The following is a 17,830-nucleotide window of genomic DNA, read 5'->3' as shown; positions in this document are numbered from 1 at the left end:
TCAAGCCATCAACCATGGGGTCATGTCTATGATGCCACATTCAAGTCAGCAACCCTGGGGTTTCAAACCTGGGTCCTCAGCATCCCAGGTCAATGCTCTGTCCACTGTGCCATCACCTGGTCAGAGTACAAAGACTTTATTTATTTATTTATTTATTTAGTGAGAGCAAGGGAGGCAGAGAAACTCCTGCATGTGCAGTAACTATGAGTTGCTTCTTCCCGCTCGTACCCCCAGCCATTCTCTTTCTCCTCTCCCTTTAGTCAATAAATAAAATCTTAAAAAAATAAAAAAGAAAATTAAACTTAATGGGGTGACATTGACTAAGAGTACATAGGTTTCAGGTCAACATTTCTGTTGCATATGAACTGTTGATTGTATTGTGTACCCAACACCCAAAGTCAAATCTTTTTCTGCCACCATATTTGTCCCTCTTTACTCCCCTTCGCATCCCCCTCTGCCACCCTCCCCTTGCCTCTCCCCCCCTCTCTTTCTCTCCTCCCCTCCTTTCTTTCTTTCCCCCATTCCTCCGCCCCTTTTTCCTCTCAGCCCCTCTGCCCCTCCTCCCTTTCTTCCCTCCCGCGGAGCTGTATAGTCCGGCTCGCTCCTCGAGGGTTTTGCCAGCGCCCGCGGGTCGGGCGCCATGAGCGGCCTTTTAGGGCGCGCCGTTTTGCGGGGGCTGTTGTGCGGCCCGCAGGCCCGGGTCCCCAGCCTGCCGGTGCGCGCCAGCTCGGGTGAGTCGTAGGAGGGGTTCGGCGGGAGGCACCTCCCAGCCTTGATTGGCGCACGTGCGTAAGGGGCAGTTCAGGGGCTGGGGCGCAGACCCCCGCGAGTTGGAGGAGGGGGCGATGCGGCTGTTCGGGAAGGCGAAGGCTGGAGCGGCCAGCGCTTCGGGTTCCTGGCGAGGCCGAACCGGGGTCCTGCACCTCCCCATTGCCCTCCAACCCCCCACGCCTGTCGCCCACCTACCCAGGTTGTCTCAGGGCAGAGGGACCCCAGGACTCCGGAATAGAAGGAAACCAGAGGCCTAGTGGGTGGTGATGTGGGTCCCTGTGGACCTGGGGCTCCAGAGGGGGAAGTCCTTCTCTGCAGATAAAAACTCCTCCTACGAACTGCTGTCCTTGGGGCGTTTTCTGCAGGCCCAAGATCTGCTTGGCCCGTACGGGTTTGGGGTTTGGGGGCCCGTATCTGTAACTGGTCCTCCACTCTTGCTGAGAGCCAAATGTCATCATGTTCCAAATGCTGCGAAGAGTGAACTGCTGTCATCCAAGGCCAGGCTGGACAGGAGGTCCCAGGCACTGGGTTTGGGGAAAACAAACAAGGCAGGGGGCCTCATTCGGTTCTGAAGGATGTGGAGGCCATTCACAGCACAGGTTTTGGTTAATTTTCCTCCTGGGGATGAGAAATGGTAACTGCAGATTCCCCAAGGGATGCAGGCCATGGGATGCCCCCAACCCTGCTCTCATTTCTCCACCAGTTCTGTCTTTGAAGGACTTTGCTGGATATCCAGCTTCTGGGCTCTTCTCAAAAGCAGATTTTACCCGGACCCAATATTGAGGGTTTATGTATTCTAGAAGTGACATGGGGCTCTAGGGGGGTGATACAGCCTCCCGTCTTCTTGGCTGCGTTGGGGTTGGCTGTGCTCTCCTTGGGTCTGGAAGCTCTTTGCCTTGAAACCCACAGCCGCACAGAATTCCTGCCTAGCCAGTAAGGTGTAAGAGAAGCCCTGCAGGTTCCCTCACCTGCAGACAGAAACCCCTCTACCTTCCTTCTCATTCCCCAGGTCCCTTTTGTCCTGGTGTTCATGGCCTACCTGGTGGGGAGAGCATACTGCATTTCTCTCTGGTTCCCTGCTCTTCATCTTAGGTCCTGAAGGTGGACACTGGGTCCCTGGTGATGCGGCAGGTGGGGGTTCAGACAGTGTTTGTGCCATCACCCCCAAGGACAGGAGTCAAAAGTGAGGCCAAGAGTCGTGCTTCCTTTCCGGGGCGGCATCTCTGCCTCCCCGGGCCTCCCGGCTCTCTAAGATGCCTTCTCAGGGCACACCAGCTCTATCATGGGCAGCTTCTGCTACTGCCTAGAAGGAGCCGTGGCCCCTCTGAAAGGTTGGAAGACCCCAGAAACCCAGTGCCCTAGCTGTTCCTGGCAGGCAGCACCATGCCAGGCAGTTCCTGGCTGTGGGCACTGCACTGCTCTCCTCCAGCGCTACTCTGGTGGAGGCAGACACTGAAGCCCAGATGGCAGCTGGGTCCTGGCACGTTGGGAGATGCGAAAGGGTGAGACAGCATCCCTGACCCCTCCTCTTCTAAAGGAGGGCCCTCCTGGACCCGGGAGCGAACCCTGGTGGCTGTGAAGCCTGATGGGGTGCAACGGCGGCTTGTTGGGGATGTGATCCGGCGTTTTGAGAGGAGGGGCTTCAAGCTGGTGGGGATGAAGATGCTTCAGGTACCAGGGCTCTCGGCCTGTGGGTGTCCCTCGGGGCACTAGGGGGAGGGCTTCTCACTGATCTCAGCACCTTGGCCCTTCGTGTCAGCTCTGCTTCAGGAGTGTCCTGTTGGAAGAAGAAGGGGAGGGGCGGAGAGGTGGTATCTGCCCTGCACTGCTGTGCTTGGCATGCTAGCCCATGTAGGTGTTATCTGCAAAGTCATTGCTGCAGTGCACAGTGGGGTTGCCTCTCCAGGGGCTCCTCTCACTCCTTCCCCCAATGCCACCCAGGCGCCAGAGAGTGTCCTTGCGGAGCACTACCACGACCTTCAGAGGAAGCCCTTCTACCCAGCCCTCATCAGCTACATGAGCTCTGGCCCCGTGGTGGCCATGGTATGGCCTAGTGGAAGGGGTGGAGGGCCCTGGACTGAGCCCAAGCTGCTGAGCCCTTGGTGATCCCCACTTCTCCCGACCTTTATCTCTGTGCTGCAGGTCTGGGAAGGCCCTAATGTGGTCTGTATCTCAAGGGTCATGATAGGACACACTGACTCAGCTGAGGCTGCCCCCGGCACCATTCGAGGAGACTTCAGCTTCCACATCAGCAGGTACAGGGGCCCTGGCACATTCAGCCACAGGCGCGTTTTCTTGAGCACGTTTTCTTGCTGGGCAAAAGTAAAGCCAGAAGAGACTGGATGGTGGGGCGTCACACTTTATTGTTTGCTGGTCTCAGGGAGATAAAGCATTCCCTGTGTGTTGCGTATGTATTCTGCCATCATTGTCTGTTATCTGACTCTGTCTTGCCAGACACCTCCAGGGAGGACTGACTGGTGGGATACTGAGGCGCCCAGTAACCATCTGGGCTGGTCTGTGAGGTGTGGGTTAAGATGTGGAGGCCAGGCTGGAACCCAGTTTCCTAGCTCCTCTCCAGGGAGGACTGGTGGGATACTGAGGCTCCCAGTAACCATCTGGGCTGGTCCGTGAGGTGTGGGTTAAGATGTGGAGGCCAGGCTGGAACCCAGTTTCCTAGCTCCTCTCCAGGGAGGACTGGTGGGATACTGAGGCTCCCAGTAACCATCTGGGCTGGTCCGTGAGCTGTGGGTTAAGATGTGAAGGCCAGGCTGGAACCCAGTTTCCTAGCTCCCCTCTTCTTCCTTTCCCTTCTGCATGATCACCTGGCTTGCTCCTCTGGACAGTAGGGAATCAGCAAACCGTTCCCAGGACCCCCACGATGCATGTTGAAGCCTGTGCCTTACCTCTGCTACCTGTCACCTGGCACAGGAACATCATCCACGCCAGTGACTCCGTGGAGGGGGCCCAGAGGGAGATCCAGCTGTGGTTCCAGAGCGATGAGCTGGTGGACTGGGCAGACGAAGGCCACCGCAGCAGCCTCTACCCAGCCTGAGCCTCAGGCTGCCCTCGGCTGCCCCAGCATCCTCCCAGGACCAACTACCTCTGTCCACAAGAACTTGAGGCCACCCCTGTGCTCTGCCTATCTGTCCTAGACCATCTTCCTGTTACCCTCTTCCCCAACCTAGAGTAGCTGAACCAACTTTATGTGCCTTTTGGTATCCTATGCCAGCAAGAGATTGGACTGAATCCTTTCTGTACCAAAATGCCAGACCACCTTTGGGGTGTCTCCAAAAGTGGGTATTTTAACCTCCCTCCCCCAAAGGGGAGACATTAAAATTTATGCTGTGTACGGGGATGGAGCATTTATTACTAGGTACTAATGAGGCCTTTATGCAAAATTGTAAGCAGTTTGAGAGTAGAGATTAAAAGGTTGAAACTAGCCCTGGCCGGTTGGGTCAGTGGTGGAGCGTTGGCCTGGCGTGCAGGAGTCCCGGGTTCGATTCCCGGCCAGGGCACACAGGAGAAGCGCCCATCTGCTTCTCTACCCCTCCCCCTCTCCTTCCTCTCTGTCTCTCTCTTCCCCTCTTGCAGCTAGCTCCATTGGAGCAGAGTTGGCCAGGGCGCTGGGGGTGGCTCTATGGCCTCTGCCTCAGGCTCTAGAATGGCTTAGGTTGCAATAGAGCAACGCCCCAGATGGGCAGAGCATCGCCCCCTGGTGGGCATACCGGGTGGATCCTGGTTGGGCGCATGCAGGAGTCTGTCTGACTGCCTCCCTGTTTCCAACTTCAGAAAAATACCAAAAAAAAAAAAAAAAAAAAAGGTTGAAACTGGGAGCCACTCCACCGGGGAGGGGTAAAGCCTATTTTCAGTCTCCCTTGGCAACTAGCAGGTCGGTGTACACCCCCTCGACTAGATCAGACCTGGAGAGAACGCGAGCTGGACTGCCTTATCCCATATGGGAGAGCTGACAGGCTAAAGCCCTGTACCGAATGGAAGGCAGCCGTGGGGAAGGGGAAAGCCTCCTTTTAGCTTCTCTTGGCAGCTGGCAGGTCACTGTAAACCCCTGACTAGGACAGGCCTGGAGAGAACTCAGCAGGACGGCCTTATCCAGTATAAGATAGCTGACAGGCTAAACCCCTTCCCGGGTCTACGGGTGGGCACTGGGGAGAGCCGAACTGAAAACACAAGGCTGGTATGTTCCAAAAGGAAAGTTTATTTAAAATGCCTGGGTGCAGGCTCCTGAGACAGACTAAGCTGTGTCGGCCCCGAGGGAGGGATGGAGCAGGGTTTATACAGGCTCCTCAGGGTCTTGGAAAAAGCAGCTGACTCCGCTCCCTCTCATAGGTACAAGGTAATCTTCCTTCCTATGTGGATGGCAGTGGCGCCACAGCTCCTCCAAATTGTTTACATCCTGGCCCAACTGCCTGTTATCAGCATCAGTTGTAAAAAGAAGGCCTGGGCTGGTTCAAAGGTTCCTGGGCTGGGCTTCAAGCAAGCCAGCCCCCACTCCTGCCATGGATTTGCACTGCCCTCAGATGGCTGCTGATCCATCAGAAATGCACTTTACCAACCCACACACCAGTAGGGGATCAACAACTGTTCAAAGTAAGACTCAAGCAGAGGTCCAGTGACCTCCAACCTGAAATCTGGGGGAATCCAAGCTGAGCCCTGAAGCTGGTGCTGTCCCAGCCCCAACTGGGTCATTCTTCTGGGGGAGCTGCCTGCCTTGGGCAGGACTGGAGGGTGGCAGGAAGAGCTGGCTGGAGAAGTGGTGGCTGAGAATACCTTCAGGGCTTTATGTAGCCGCTGCTGCGTGGTGTACACTTGATTTTATATTGAGTTCATATTGACACCATACGTCTCACCCCTCACCCCTAGTCCCCAGGGGTCCCTACTCAGTTGAGACAGGTACTGGACACTGCACATCATTAATTACATCTGCTGAGGCTGACTTGGTCCTTGTTTTATTCATTTTGCCTTCTTGATGACGGATGGCCTGATTCTTGCCCTGACATTTATCACCCTCAGAACGGGTCATTTTGGGAATGGCACTGGAGCTGGAAAGTCCTTTCTCTTTTTCCGTGGCTTTCCTGCCCCGGAGTCTCCTCTCTTCTTCCTGATGGTTATGCAACACGGAAGGGAGCTGTCTGGGAGGCAAGGGCATTTAAATGATGAGCACCTCCCAACCAGTGTTTTAAATGCACAGCTGGGCCAGTGGCCGTGTGGGAAGGTAAGGGGCCGTGGGCCTGCCCGCGAGCCTGACCTTAACCGGAGAACCGAGTATCCGCTGTGTCCAGTTGACTCCGACCTCGGTACTGACACCCAAACTCGTGAAAAGGTCTTAGTCTTTTAGACAGTTTGGAGGCCAGCTCCTCTGGCCTCAGCCACGGATATCCATCCGCCTGCAGCACTGCGCTTGCGCCCGCCACGGATCTGGGACAGACCAGCCTTCCCCAAGTCCAAGCAGGAGGTGCGGGCTGCAGGGGCGAGAAGTCCTGGAACAAGCTGGGAGGCAACTGTGGGTGGGGCTAGCGGGGTGGGCGGTGGCTCTGGGAGGAGCAAGGGCCTTTGTGGGAGGGGTGGCGGCGATGGGCGGGGCCTTCGTGTCCCTGTGCCCAGCGGGTGCCCAAAGGTGACGTTACCAGTGCGCCGCTTGTCCTGGTGGCAGAGGCTGGTGCTCTGTTCTGCAGCAGATTCTTGCTGTCCTCGCTACCGCTGATCCGTACCGAGCGCCATGGCCCAGCCGCCTCCCGATGTCAGCGAGGACGACTGTCTCCCTGAGTATCGCCACCTCTTTTGCCCCGACCTGCTCCGGTGAGGGTCGAGTCCAGGCCTGCCTTTGGGACGCCTGGGGAGCGGGGCCGGGGACTGGAGGTACCTCTGGAATGGGACCTGTGGTTCGGGGCGTCCATGGGCTCCGGTATTTTGACCTTTGCGCTATTGAGAGCACGTTTTGTTTGTCTTGGCCAGACATGGTGGCTATTTCTGTTGGTAATTCTGGGAGGGTGGGAGTGAGGGGCTGGTGGAGGACGGCTCGTATGTTTTGAAAACAGTATTCACTTACATGACAACTTTATGAGTAGATCATTTTAGGCTGAAATAGGATTTCCTGAAGACCTAGAAAACCTTCAGCATTTTATTTTCCAACAAAAATCATCCATGTTTCTTGTCAACAGTCTAAATTTGATAGAGGTGCCCAGTTCATACTGGCCAAAGTCCTCCCAGATCTACAGCCTTCCCCCACTTCCCAGTTAACGGGGATTTTTTTTTTTTAATTTTTAATTTTTTTTCAGAGACAGAGAGGGAGAAAGAGGGATAGATAGGGACAGACAGACAGGAAGGGAGAGAGATGAGAAGCATCAATCATTAGTTTTTCGTTGTGGCACCTTAGTTGTTCATTGATTGCTTTCTCATATGTGCCTTGACCGCAGGCCTTCAACAGACCAAGTAAACCCTTGCTCGAGCCAGAGACCTTGGGCTCAAGCTGGTGAGCCTTGCTCAAACCAAATGAGCCCGCGCTCAAGCTGGCGACCTTGGGGTCTCAAACCTGGGTCCTCCGCATCCCAGTCCAACGCTCTATCCACTGTGCCACCACCCAGTCAGGCGGATTTTTTTTTTTAAGATTTTATTTTATTGGGCCCTGGCCGATTGGCTCAGTGGTAGAGTGTTGGCCTGGCGTGTGGATGTCCAGGGTTCAATTCCTGGTTAGGGCACACAGGAGAAACGACCATCTGCTTCTCCACCCCTCCCCCTTCTCTCTCTCTCTTTCACTCCTGCTGTCATGGCTCGACTGGCTCAAGTGAGTTGGCCTAGGGCACTAAAAAAATGGCTCCGGTTGCAATGGAACAGTGGCCCTATATGGACAGAACATTGCCTCCTAGTGGGCTTGCTGGGTGGATTCTGGCAGGGCGCATGCAAGAGTCTGTCTCTATACCTCCCTTTCTCTCACTAAAATAAATTATAAAAAATAAAAATAAAGATTTTATTTTATTGATTTTTACAGAGAAAAGAAGAGGGTGGGGGCTCCACAAGTATCAACTCATAGTAGTTTCACTTTAGTTGTTCATTGACTGCTTCTCGTATGTCTTTTTTTTTTTTTTTTTTTCTTTTCATTTTTCTGAAGCTGGAAACAGGGAGAGACAATCAGACAGACTCCCGCATGCGCCCGACCGGGATCCACCCGGCACGCCCACCAGGGGCGATGCTCTTCCCACCAGGGGGCGATGCTCTGCCCATCCTGGGCGTCGCCATGTTGCGACCAGAGCCACTCTAGCGCCTGAGGCAGAGGCCACAGAGCCATCCCCAGCGCCCGGGCCATCTTTGCTCCAATGGAGCCTTGGCTGCGGGAGGGGAAGGGAGAGACAGAGAGGAAAGCGCGGCGGAGGGGTGGAGAAGCAAATGAGCGCTTCTCCTGTGTGCCCTGGCCGGGAATCGAACCCGGGTCCTCTGCACGCTAGGTCGACGCTCTACCGCTGAGCCAACCGGCCAGGGCTTTTTTTTTTTTTAAAGATTTTATTTATTTATTTTAGAGAAGGGGGGAGAGAGAGGAGGGGGAGGAACAGGAAGCATCAACTCCCATATGTGCCTTGACTGGGCAAGCCCAGGGTTTCGAACCGGCGATCTCAGCATTCCAGGTAGACGCTTTATCCACTGCGCCTCCACAAGTCAGGCTCGTATGTGTCTTGACCTGGAAAGCCCAGGGTTTCGAACCTGCCCCCTCAGCATTCCAGGTGGCTGCTTTATCCGCTGTACCACCACAGGCTAGGCAACAGGGATTTTACATTCTTTAAATTTCATTTTATTTATTTATTTATTTTTTTTTAAGTGAGAGGAGGGGAGATAGAGAGACAGACTCCCACATGTACCCTGACCGGGATTGACCCAACAACCCCCACCTGCGGCTGATGTTGGAATCAGTGGAGCTGTCCTCGGTGCCCAGGGCCTACCCTTGAGCCAATTGAATCACTGGCTGTGGGAGGGTAAGAGGAAGAGAAGTGGGAGAGGGAGGTAAAGAGAAGCAAATAATCGCTTCTCATGTGTGCCCTGACTGGGGATTGAACCCAGATCATCTGCATGCCAGGGCAACACTACCATTGAGCAAACCGACCAAGGCCTATTAGTAGTTTTTTAGAGAGAGAGGGAGAAGAATGAGAAGCATCAACTCATAGTTGCTTCACTTTAGTTGTTCATTGATTGCTTCTTGTATATATCTTGACCCGAAGTCTCAAGCCAGTGACCTTGGGCTTCAAGCCAGCAACCTTTGGTATCATGGTGATGATCCTGCATTCAAGCCAGTGACCTCGGGGTTTTGAACCGGGGACTGCACCTTTCTGTGTTGACACTCGATCCACTGTTCCATCACCAGTCAGGCAACAGGGATTTTTTCCTTTTCTTCTTCTTCTTCTTCTTCTTCTTTTTTTTTTTTTTTTTGAGAGAGGCCGGGAGAGAGAGAGACAAGAGACAAGGACATCAAGCTGCTCCTGTATGTGCCCTGACTGGGAAATTGAGCCAGCAACCTCCATGTTCTGGGAGGATACTAACCAACTGAACTATCTGGCCAGGGCTTAATTTTTGTTGATTTTTGTTTTTTAGAAAGACAGAGAAAGGGATGGAGAGAGAGGGAAGGAGGAAGGGAAGCATTTGTTGTTCTACTCAGTCATGCATTTTTTTTTTTTTAGTTGCTTCCTGTGTGTGCCCTGACCTGGGATTGAACCTGCAACCTTGTCTCAGGATGACACTCAACCAACTGAGCTAACTGTCCAGGGCCAGCGACAGGGGTTGTTGTTTTTTTAATTATTATCCCTGGCCTCTTTCTCTCTTGCTGAACATAAAATGTTTCTTTAAAAACAGGCCCTGGCTGGTTGACTCAGTGGTAGAGCGGCGGCCTGGCGTGCAGGAGTCCCGGGTTCGATTCCCAGGGCACACAGGAGAAGCGCCCATCTGCTTCTCCACCCCTCCCCCTCTCCTTCCTCTCTGTCTCTCTCCTCCCCTCCCGCAGCCAAGGCTCCATTGGAGCAAATGATGGCCCGGGCACTGAGGATGGCTCTGTGGCCTCTGCCTCAGGTGCTAGAGTGGCTCTGGTCGCAACAGAGCGATGACCCGGATGGGCAGAGCATCACCCCCTGGTGGGCGTGCCTGGTGTATCCCGGTCGGGCGCATGCGGGAGTCTGTCTGACTGCCTCCCCGTTTCCAGCTTCAGAAAAAATACAAAAAAAAAAAAATTATTGAGGCCCTGGCTGGTTGGCTTAGTGGTAGAGCATCGGCCCAGCATATGGGTGTCCCAGGTTTGATTCCTGGTCAGGGCACACAGGAGAAGCAACCATCTGATTCTCCACCTCTCTCCCTCTCCTTCCTTCCTTCCTTCCTTCCTTCCTTCCTTCCTTCCTTCCTTCCTTCCTTCCTTCCTTCCTTCCTTCCTTCCTTCCTTCCTTCCTTCCTTCCTTCCTTCCTTCCTTCCTTCCTTCCTTCCTTCCTTCCTTCCTTCCTTCCTTCCTTCCTTCCCTTCCTTCTTTCTTTCTTTCTTTCTCTCTCTCTCTCTCTCTCTTTCTTTCTTTCCTTCCTTTCTTTCTTTCTTTCTTCCCTTCCCTTCCCTTCCCTTCCCTTCCCTTCTCTTCCCTTCCCTTCCCTTCCCTTTCCTCCCTTCCCTTTCCTCCCTCCCTCCCTCCCTTCCTTCCTTCCTTCCTTCCTTCCTTCCTTCCTTCCTTCCTTCTTCTTCCCCTCCTGGAGCCATGGCTTGAATGGTTCAAGCAAAGTTGGCCTGGGCGCTGAGGATGGCTACATGGCCTTGCCTCAGGCGCTAAAATGGCTCCAGTTGCAACAGAGCAACCCCCCAGATGGGCAGAGCATCGCCCCCTAGTGGGCTTGCTGGGTGGATCCCTATCAGGTGCATGTGGGAGTCTGTCTTGCTGCCTCCCCAGTTCTCACTTAAGAAAAATACACACACACAAAAAAAATATTGATTGATCTTAGAAGAAGGCAGAGAAAGAGACAGAAACAAAACGATCTGTTCTTGTATGTGCCCTGACCAGGGATTGGATCCGCAACCTCTATGTATGGGGACAATAGTCTAACCACCCAAGGTATCCAGGGCAACAGGGATATGTATATATATAGTTTTACTTTTTTTTTAATTGATTTTAGAATGAGAGAGAGAGAGAGAGAGAGAGTCAGGGAAAGAGCAGGAGGGATCAACTCGTTGCTTCTCGTGTGTCTAGATCAGGCAAGGCCAGGGTTTTGAACCAGCGATCTCAGCATTCCAGGTCGATGCTTTATCCACTGTGCCGCCACAGGTCAGACACAACAGGGATATTTTTAAAGAGCCTCTTGTTTTCTTTCCTCAGGGATAAAGTTGCCTTCATCACAGGTGGTGGCTCTGGGATCGGGTTCCGGATTGCTGAGATTTTTATGCGGTGAGCACCCTGTTTGCTCTGTGCCCATCACCCCACCTCCACCCACTACTGACTCTCACACCTCGCCGCACGTCCTTGCTGGATCCTGGGATTCTTGGGCAGGATGCTCCTAGGTGTGGGAACCCCTCTAGGCAAGGAGCCATCTGAGAGCATCTGAAAGGGGTCAGTGCAGTCCTAGGGGAGGCAGGACTTCGGGGTCCTCTCATAGAGGTTAGTGGAGACTGTGGCTGGCACCCTCATTGTACAAAGAGGGAAGGTCCAACGGGTTGAGGTAACTATTTTTATTTTTGACAGAGACAGAAAGTCAGAGAGAGGGACAGATAGGGACAGACAGACAGGAAGGGAGAGAAATGAGAAGCATCAATTTTTCGTTGTGGCACTTTAGTTGTTCATTGATTGCTTTCCCATATGTGCCTTGACCCGGGGGCTGCAGCAGACCAAGTGACCCCTTGCTCAAGCCAGTGACCTTGGGTCCAAGCTGGTGAGCTTTGCTCAAACCAGATGAGCCCGCGCTCACGCTGGCGACCTCAGGGTCTCCAACCTGGGTCTTCCGCACCCCAGTCCAACACTATCCACTGCACCACCGCCTGGTCAGGCCAGGTTGAGGTAACTATTGCAGAGCCCCCTGGGGCTTCCCTGAGCCAGAGTCTTGGAGGCCCAGTTGGATGTAGAGCACTGTCTCTGGAGACACAAGTCCTGTGGCCTTAGGCCCAGGTCAGCAACCCCGACCCGGGAGAGGCCCAGAGTTAGGATGGGGTAGGGGGAAAGAGAGCCCATTGATATCCTAGGATCCTTCTCAGTTTATTTTGGATCCCCACTTTTCATACCAGAGAGGGGAGTCCCATGGGATAAGATTTTGGGACTCGTTCGTTCTAGATGAACCTGTTTTCCAAGCTGGTGGCTTTGGGCACGTTGCTTCCCTGAGCAGAGCATGGCTAGATGGTCGGGGTCATTTTCAGGAGTAGGTAGGGCCTGCTCGACAGGTGATAGCTGCTGTTGTTACTTCCACCGCTGTGAGGCTGAGTTTGTCAGGAGGCGAAGCAGGGCAGGTACCCTGACCTCAGAAGGCTCTCTGTCCTTCTCTCCAACATCACAGGGAAGGAGGACAAGGGCACAAGGGGCCATGCCAGGGGAACCCAGCAGGCCCCATGCAGATGCCTGGGTCCCCACCCAGTGCTCACGGCTCTTTGGTGCTGTGCACACGGTGTTGGGCACAGGGCCTGCGTCCCTTTGAGGCAAGGGCCATATCCCATTGCCAGAGAGGCCATCCCAGAACCCCTGGGACTGAGACCAGTGGCACCCACCTGAAGTCCCACCACAGTGGCTCAGCCCTGCTCAGAAGCCTGTGTCCTCTGCAGCTGTACTTTCAGTCCTGGGCTGGTGGTTCAACCTGAAAGAGTCTTGGGGGAAGCGGCTCTGCTTAGAGCTCTGGGCAGGAGCCCCACTGGCTGTGTCCCTTGCACCTTGCCACCCTTACTCCTGCCCTCTGGCTTTGCAGGCACGGCTGCCACACGGTCATCGCCAGCAGAAGCCTTCCGAGAGTGTCGATGGTGAGGGGGTCTCTCCTGTGCCCACCCCATCCATGGGTGGCTGTGGAGACCCAAAGCCTGGGCCTGAGGGGGCCTGAGGCCCAGAGGATGTTGACATCAAAAGCTGCTGCCCCTCTTCCAAATATTGAACTTCAGGGAAAGTTGCCTTACAGAGCACCCCTGGCTTTTTTTTTTAATTAAGAAAAATTTTTTAATTATTGATTTTAGAGAGAGAGGAAGGGAAGGGGTGAAAGAGAGAGGAATATAGATATGTTCCTGTATGTTCCCTGACCAGGGATCGAACCAGCAACCTCTGCGCGTCCAGACAACGCTCTAACCAACCGAGCTATCCAGCCAGGGCACACCCCTGGCTTTTTAAAAAATCTAACTTTGGGGTCCTGTGAAGGGCCCTCATGTTGATTGGTACTGACATCAAGGGATCTCTGAGCTTTGCCTGGATAGCTCTTTTGGTTTGAGCATCGTCCCGAGGCAGCAGTTGCTGGTTCAATCCTCGGTCAGGGCACATACAGAAATAGATCAGTGTTTCTGTTTTTCACTTTCTTCATTCCTCTCTCTCTAAAATCAATTAAAAAAAAGAGAGAGAGAGAGAGAGAGGCCCTGGCCTGTTCGCTCAGCAGTAGAGCGTCGGCCCAGCATGTAGAAGTCCCGGGTTTGATTCCTGGCCAGGGCACACAGAAGAAGTGCCCATCTGCTTCTCCACCCCTCCCCCTCTCCTTCCTCTCTGTCTCTCTCTTCCCCTCCCACAGCCAAGGCTCCATTGGAGCAAAGTTGGCCCTAGCGCTGAGGATGGCTCTGTGGCCTCTGCCTCAGGCGCTGGAATGGCTCTGGTTGCAACAGAGCAACGCCCCAGATGGGCGGAGCATCGCCCCCTAGTGGGCATGCCAGGTGGATCCTGGTTGGGCGCATGCAGGAGTCTGTTTCTCTGCCTCCCCACTTCTCATTTCAAAAAAAATACCAAAAAAAAAAGAGAGAGAGAGAGAGAGAGAGATCTCTGAGCTCACCCGGGTTGTAACAGTGGTCCACAAATCCCACCCATCCGGGAGGAGATTCTCATCACTGCCGCAGTAGGTGTCTGGGCAGGGACTGGAGACAGCTAGATCTGCCGTTGACCCCTGACCAGCGGCCTGGAAGGTGATGTGGAGGGAGGAACCTAGGGCAGGTGGCAGGGCAGAGGGTGTTGCGTGTCTTCGACATGTCCAACAGGAGTCATGGACCTAGGTGGGTGCCTGCCACCTGTACCTCACAAGACTGGTGTCCAACAACAAGCCCTGGCTTCCCAGCAGAACCTGGTCATACCCTCCTCAGATCCCGGAGGGCCGTTTCCTCCTGGCCGATGCCACGATGCTGCTGCCCACCTCTTTTCTCTCTTGCTGTCTGGCTTCTAGGCTGCCAGAAAGCTATCTGCTGCCACTGGCCAGCGGTGCCTCCCTTTATCTCTGGATGTTCGATCTCCCCCAGCCATCGTGGCTGCTGTGGACCAGGCACTGAAGGAGTTTGGGAAAATCGACATTCTTATAAACTGTGAGTCACTGTTGAGTGAGGTCAGGGGGTCTCAGAGGAGTCAGCATTGCCAGTCTTTCCTACTTGGAGGCCCCAGAACCTCTGTCCCGGGCTCCAGGCTACTCTCTCAGCCCAGCTCTGTTCCTTCCAAGTTATTACAGGGTGAACTCGGCTGAATCAGAATTGGAGGCACTCTGATGCCTCCTTCCCTGTCCGGCTTGGACTACCCTGAAGTCTGTATGCTCTAACTGCCCAAGGCTCCAGCACTCTCTGAATCTCCTTCCATTCTGCAGGTGCGGCTGGAAACTTCCTGTGCCCAGCCAGTGCATTGTCCTTCAATGCCTTCAAGACCGTGATAGACATCGATACCTTGGGTACATTCAATGTGTCTCATGTGCTCTACCAGAAGTTCTTCCGGGTGAGTGTGCTCTTGGCTGGGGCCTCCCTTCTTTTGCCGGTCTACTCACTGACAACACCTCCACGCCACCACCATGTGTTACAGGACCACGGAGGAGTGATCGTGAACATCACTGCTACCCTGGGTACTCGGGGACAGGTGCTCCAAGTGCATGCAGGCTCTGCCAAGGCGGCCGTGGGTATGGCGCCCCATCTGGTCTGCTCACCTGTGTTCCTTAGGGTCCCTCTCCTGCCTCCCTGGAGGCCAGCAGTGTCTCAGTGGGCAGTGGAGAGGCCCATCCCTGGGCCCAAGTCCCCACTTCCACCAAAGCCACTCAAGAAGGTGGGGCAAGCCTGCATTCTTCCTCATGCCCGCCTTCCTTCCCTGCAGATGCAATGACGCGGCACTTGGCTGTGGAGTGGGGTCCCCAGAACATCCGAGTCAACAGCCTTGCCCCTGGCCCTATCAGTGGCACAGAAGGGTTCCGGCGGCTAGGTAAGGCTCTTGGGGAGCCCAGGCCCCACCGTGCCTCCATGGGCTCCCCTCCCACCTGGCTGGGACAGGTGCCAAGTCTTCATGATTCTCTGGGGCTGGCAAAGAGTCTGTCCTCAAGTCAGGTGAAGGCCGTTTGTGGCTAGCGTACCACTGCAATGGACAAAGGGTCAGCCAGCCTTGGGCAGCTGCTCCCTTGAGGTAGACACCACAGGGCTGTTGGCCTTGATGTGCGAGTCAGACACACACAAAGTGGGGCTCCCATTGGAACCTCCAGCACCGTGGCAGGGTGTCTATCAAAAAGCCTTACGTTGGTTGTGTGGCAGTGTTCCTCAGTACCTGGCCTGTTCTTACAAGACGCCAGTGGTGCCCACAGCATTCTTGGCTGTGGTTTAGGGAAAGCTGGGCAGGGGAGGGTGGAGGGCCCTGGGGTCATGGGGCTCACCAGGACTGACCCCCTAGGTGGTCCCCAGGCCGGTAAGATCCTGACCAGCCCCCTGCAGAGGCTGGGGAACAAGACGGAGATCGCCCACAGTGTGCTCTACCTGGCCAGCCCTTTGGCGTCCTTTGTGACTGGGGCCTTGCTGGTTGTTGACGGTGGGGCGTGGCTGACGTTTCCTAATGACATCAAGTTGCTGGCGGATTTTGCATCCTTCTCTGCTAAACTCTAGGTGAGGTGCTACTCCTACCTTCTGAGGGGTTATTTGTGTCTATGGCCCCCCTCCCCGAATCTCTACCCAGTGGGCTGATGGTCAGTATATGGGCCCTGATGCATTTCCCCTCAATTTCTTGGGTATCTTTCTAGATGTGTTCCTGGGCACTTTTGGGCTTCCACTATCTCAACAGATCGGCCATATTTAGGGCAAGGCTCAGAGGGGTCGTCTTGGGTGATGCCAGGAGAGGGCCTAGCCCAGTGGAGCTGTACCCCAGGCCTCAAGTCCCCCTGCAAACCTAGATGGGCTTGACTGGAACCCCCTTTCTCTTTGGAAGCTCCCCTGGATGACCCTCTCTGGAGGCCTGAGGGCTGGCTGAGCCCGTGGGGGCAGGGGGAGGGTGCCGTTGTTCTCTGCTTTTCCTTCCTTACCCCCAGTCCCTCACGTGGCTAGCCCATGAGGCTTACTCATCCTGGTTCTCTGAGCAGCAGCTTCCTCTGAGGAAGGCTGAGGCCCTGCTTGCGCCTCTGAACCCCTCTGCCCTCCGAACCTCCTGGGTCCCCATCACAGGGTGGTGGTAAAACGTTCCAGGACTTGGGCTGTCTCCTGTCCCTTCTGAGGGGGCGGGCATAGTGAAAGGACACCCCAGGAGTTCACGGTTCAGTCACACTGTAAAGCCAAGTTTGGAGAAGGTTTCTGTGATGACCCATTCTGCTCACCGTCATCCCAGGAGGTGGGTTGGTGGGCATAGTTTGTGGGCACAGGTGATGCTGAGAAGCCCCTTGTGGTTTGGGTGCCATCAGACATGTTCTGAGTGTCCGTGAGTGACCAGGCAGCGGGGCGGGGGGTGGCCGTGGAGGAAGCCTAGGCTGGTAAACCAGTCACTGAGGTGAGGGCCACTCATCTAGGGGCGTTCTGGAAGAGGGCAGAGGGGACTTCTGGTGTTTGCCCCCGAGGGATACCAAAGCTTGGCTGTCTGTTGCCTCTCCTGGCCACTTGTGGGTGCTTCCCAGGTGGCAGATACAGCCGCCTAGACTGTGTAGGAGACGGGCCCTGGTGCCCTCTGTCCTCTCTGACCTTGGCATCTGCTGGCATTTCTGTAGAGTTCCTGTTTGCACCTGGTCGGCTCCCTCTGCCCTGAGAGTGCTGAATGTGAACCCTGTGCCTCGGGTGACCACGCTGGCATTTCTGACAGGAGCTGGACAAGCTGAGCCGAAGAAGTCATTCTGAAGGGGAGGCTGGTCCACAGCCCAGCCTTGGATTCGGGGACCTGTCTCACCCAGCTGAGAACTCCAAACCAGCCACCCCAGCAAAGCAGCTGAAGCAGAGACCGACCCTTTCTCTGGGATCCGCGCCGGGTCCACATTCCCTTCGCATGGCCCGTTCTCCTATGCATGGGAGGAGTGGCCAGGTGGTCTGGCCAGCCTGCTGACTCGGCCCACACCACACAGATGTCTCCTGGGGCAGTTGGCATTCCAGAGCCTCCTCTGGAGTAGGGATGCAGACAAATTGCTAGGGTATGACCCTCACCCTCTGTCCTAGGGCTAGTGGTTATCCCACTTGCCTGCTCTGCCTAGCCCCAGCCTGGCTGCCTCTTCCTGCCTCTGTCCAGTGGGTGTCCCAGCGTTCCACGTTGGAGGCCCTCAAGCTGTGGGTTGGCCCTCTGGCTAAGCACACATGGTTCCACCCCTTGTTAGTACCACCCATTTGTATAAGCACAGGTCCTAGAGGTTGCCCAAAAAATGCATTTCCTTAAAAAAATGATCTTTTCACTATAAAAATTTCTATTCATTGGACTTCGCAAATGTTTTTAGAAGGAAAAGGAAGATACTTTAAAAGAATCACTGGTGGTGTGGTCATTAGAGGTAGGGGTGTGTTTCCTTCCTCTGTTTTTCCTGTGAAGAGTTTAAAAAACGTTTCCTACCTAATGCCCGAAGCCCAGTTCTCTCTCAGGCATGTGGATCTCCCCCCACCCCAGACAGAGGCTGTGTGCTCCCCTGGCGGGAGGGGACCGGTTCAGACAGGCCAGTCCCCCAAGGGGGCGGTCTTAGCCCTGTA

The 17,830-nt window shown here is 54.8% G+C and overlaps 2 protein-coding genes across 5 annotated transcripts; both read left to right on the top strand.

Moving 5' to 3' along the window:
• Window positions 1–538: 538 nt before the first annotated feature.
• Window positions 539–4,120, top strand: NME4 (NME/NM23 nucleoside diphosphate kinase 4). 3 transcript variants are annotated; one of them, XM_066383054.1, is made up of 5 exons: window positions 541–731; window positions 2,309–2,442; window positions 2,713–2,814; window positions 2,914–3,026; window positions 3,615–4,120. In XM_066383054.1, the coding sequence occupies exons 1-5, from the start codon at window positions 641–643 to the stop codon at window positions 3,658–3,660; spliced, it is 486 nt and encodes a 161-aa protein (XP_066239151.1). In that variant the 5' UTR covers window positions 541–640; the 3' UTR covers window positions 3,661–4,120. The 3 variants fall into 3 exon arrangements, with proteins under 3 accessions (XP_066239152.1, XP_066239151.1, XP_066239149.1); XM_066383052.1 differs by having other exon boundaries at window positions 546–731; window positions 3,700–4,120; XM_066383055.1 differs by lacking the exon at window positions 2,713–2,814 and having other exon boundaries at window positions 539–731; window positions 3,700–4,120.
• Window positions 4,121–6,382: 2,262 nt separating this feature from the next.
• DECR2 (2,4-dienoyl-CoA reductase 2) lies at window positions 6,383–17,565 on the top strand. Of its 2 annotated transcripts, none has more exons than XM_066383051.1 (9): window positions 6,383–6,585; window positions 11,112–11,180; window positions 12,679–12,730; window positions 14,116–14,251; window positions 14,524–14,648; window positions 14,733–14,826; window positions 15,018–15,122; window positions 15,582–15,790; window positions 16,876–16,960. In XM_066383051.1, the coding sequence occupies exons 1-8, from the start codon at window positions 6,506–6,508 to the stop codon at window positions 15,788–15,790; spliced, it is 870 nt and encodes a 289-aa protein (XP_066239148.1). In that variant the 5' UTR covers window positions 6,383–6,505; the 3' UTR covers window positions 16,876–16,960. The 2 variants fall into 2 exon arrangements, with proteins under 2 accessions (XP_066239148.1, XP_066239147.1); XM_066383050.1 differs by lacking the exon at window positions 16,876–16,960 and adding an exon at window positions 16,968–17,565 and having other exon boundaries at window positions 6,386–6,585.
• Window positions 17,566–17,830: the final 265 nt, after the last annotated feature.

Source organism: Saccopteryx leptura, chromosome 4, assembly GCF_036850995.1.
Source record: "Saccopteryx leptura isolate mSacLep1 chromosome 4, mSacLep1_pri_phased_curated, whole genome shotgun sequence".
In the NCBI taxonomy this organism is placed as follows: Eukaryota; Metazoa; Chordata; class Mammalia; order Chiroptera; family Emballonuridae; genus Saccopteryx; species Saccopteryx leptura.
This window is presented reverse-complemented; position numbering and strand designations above follow the sequence as displayed.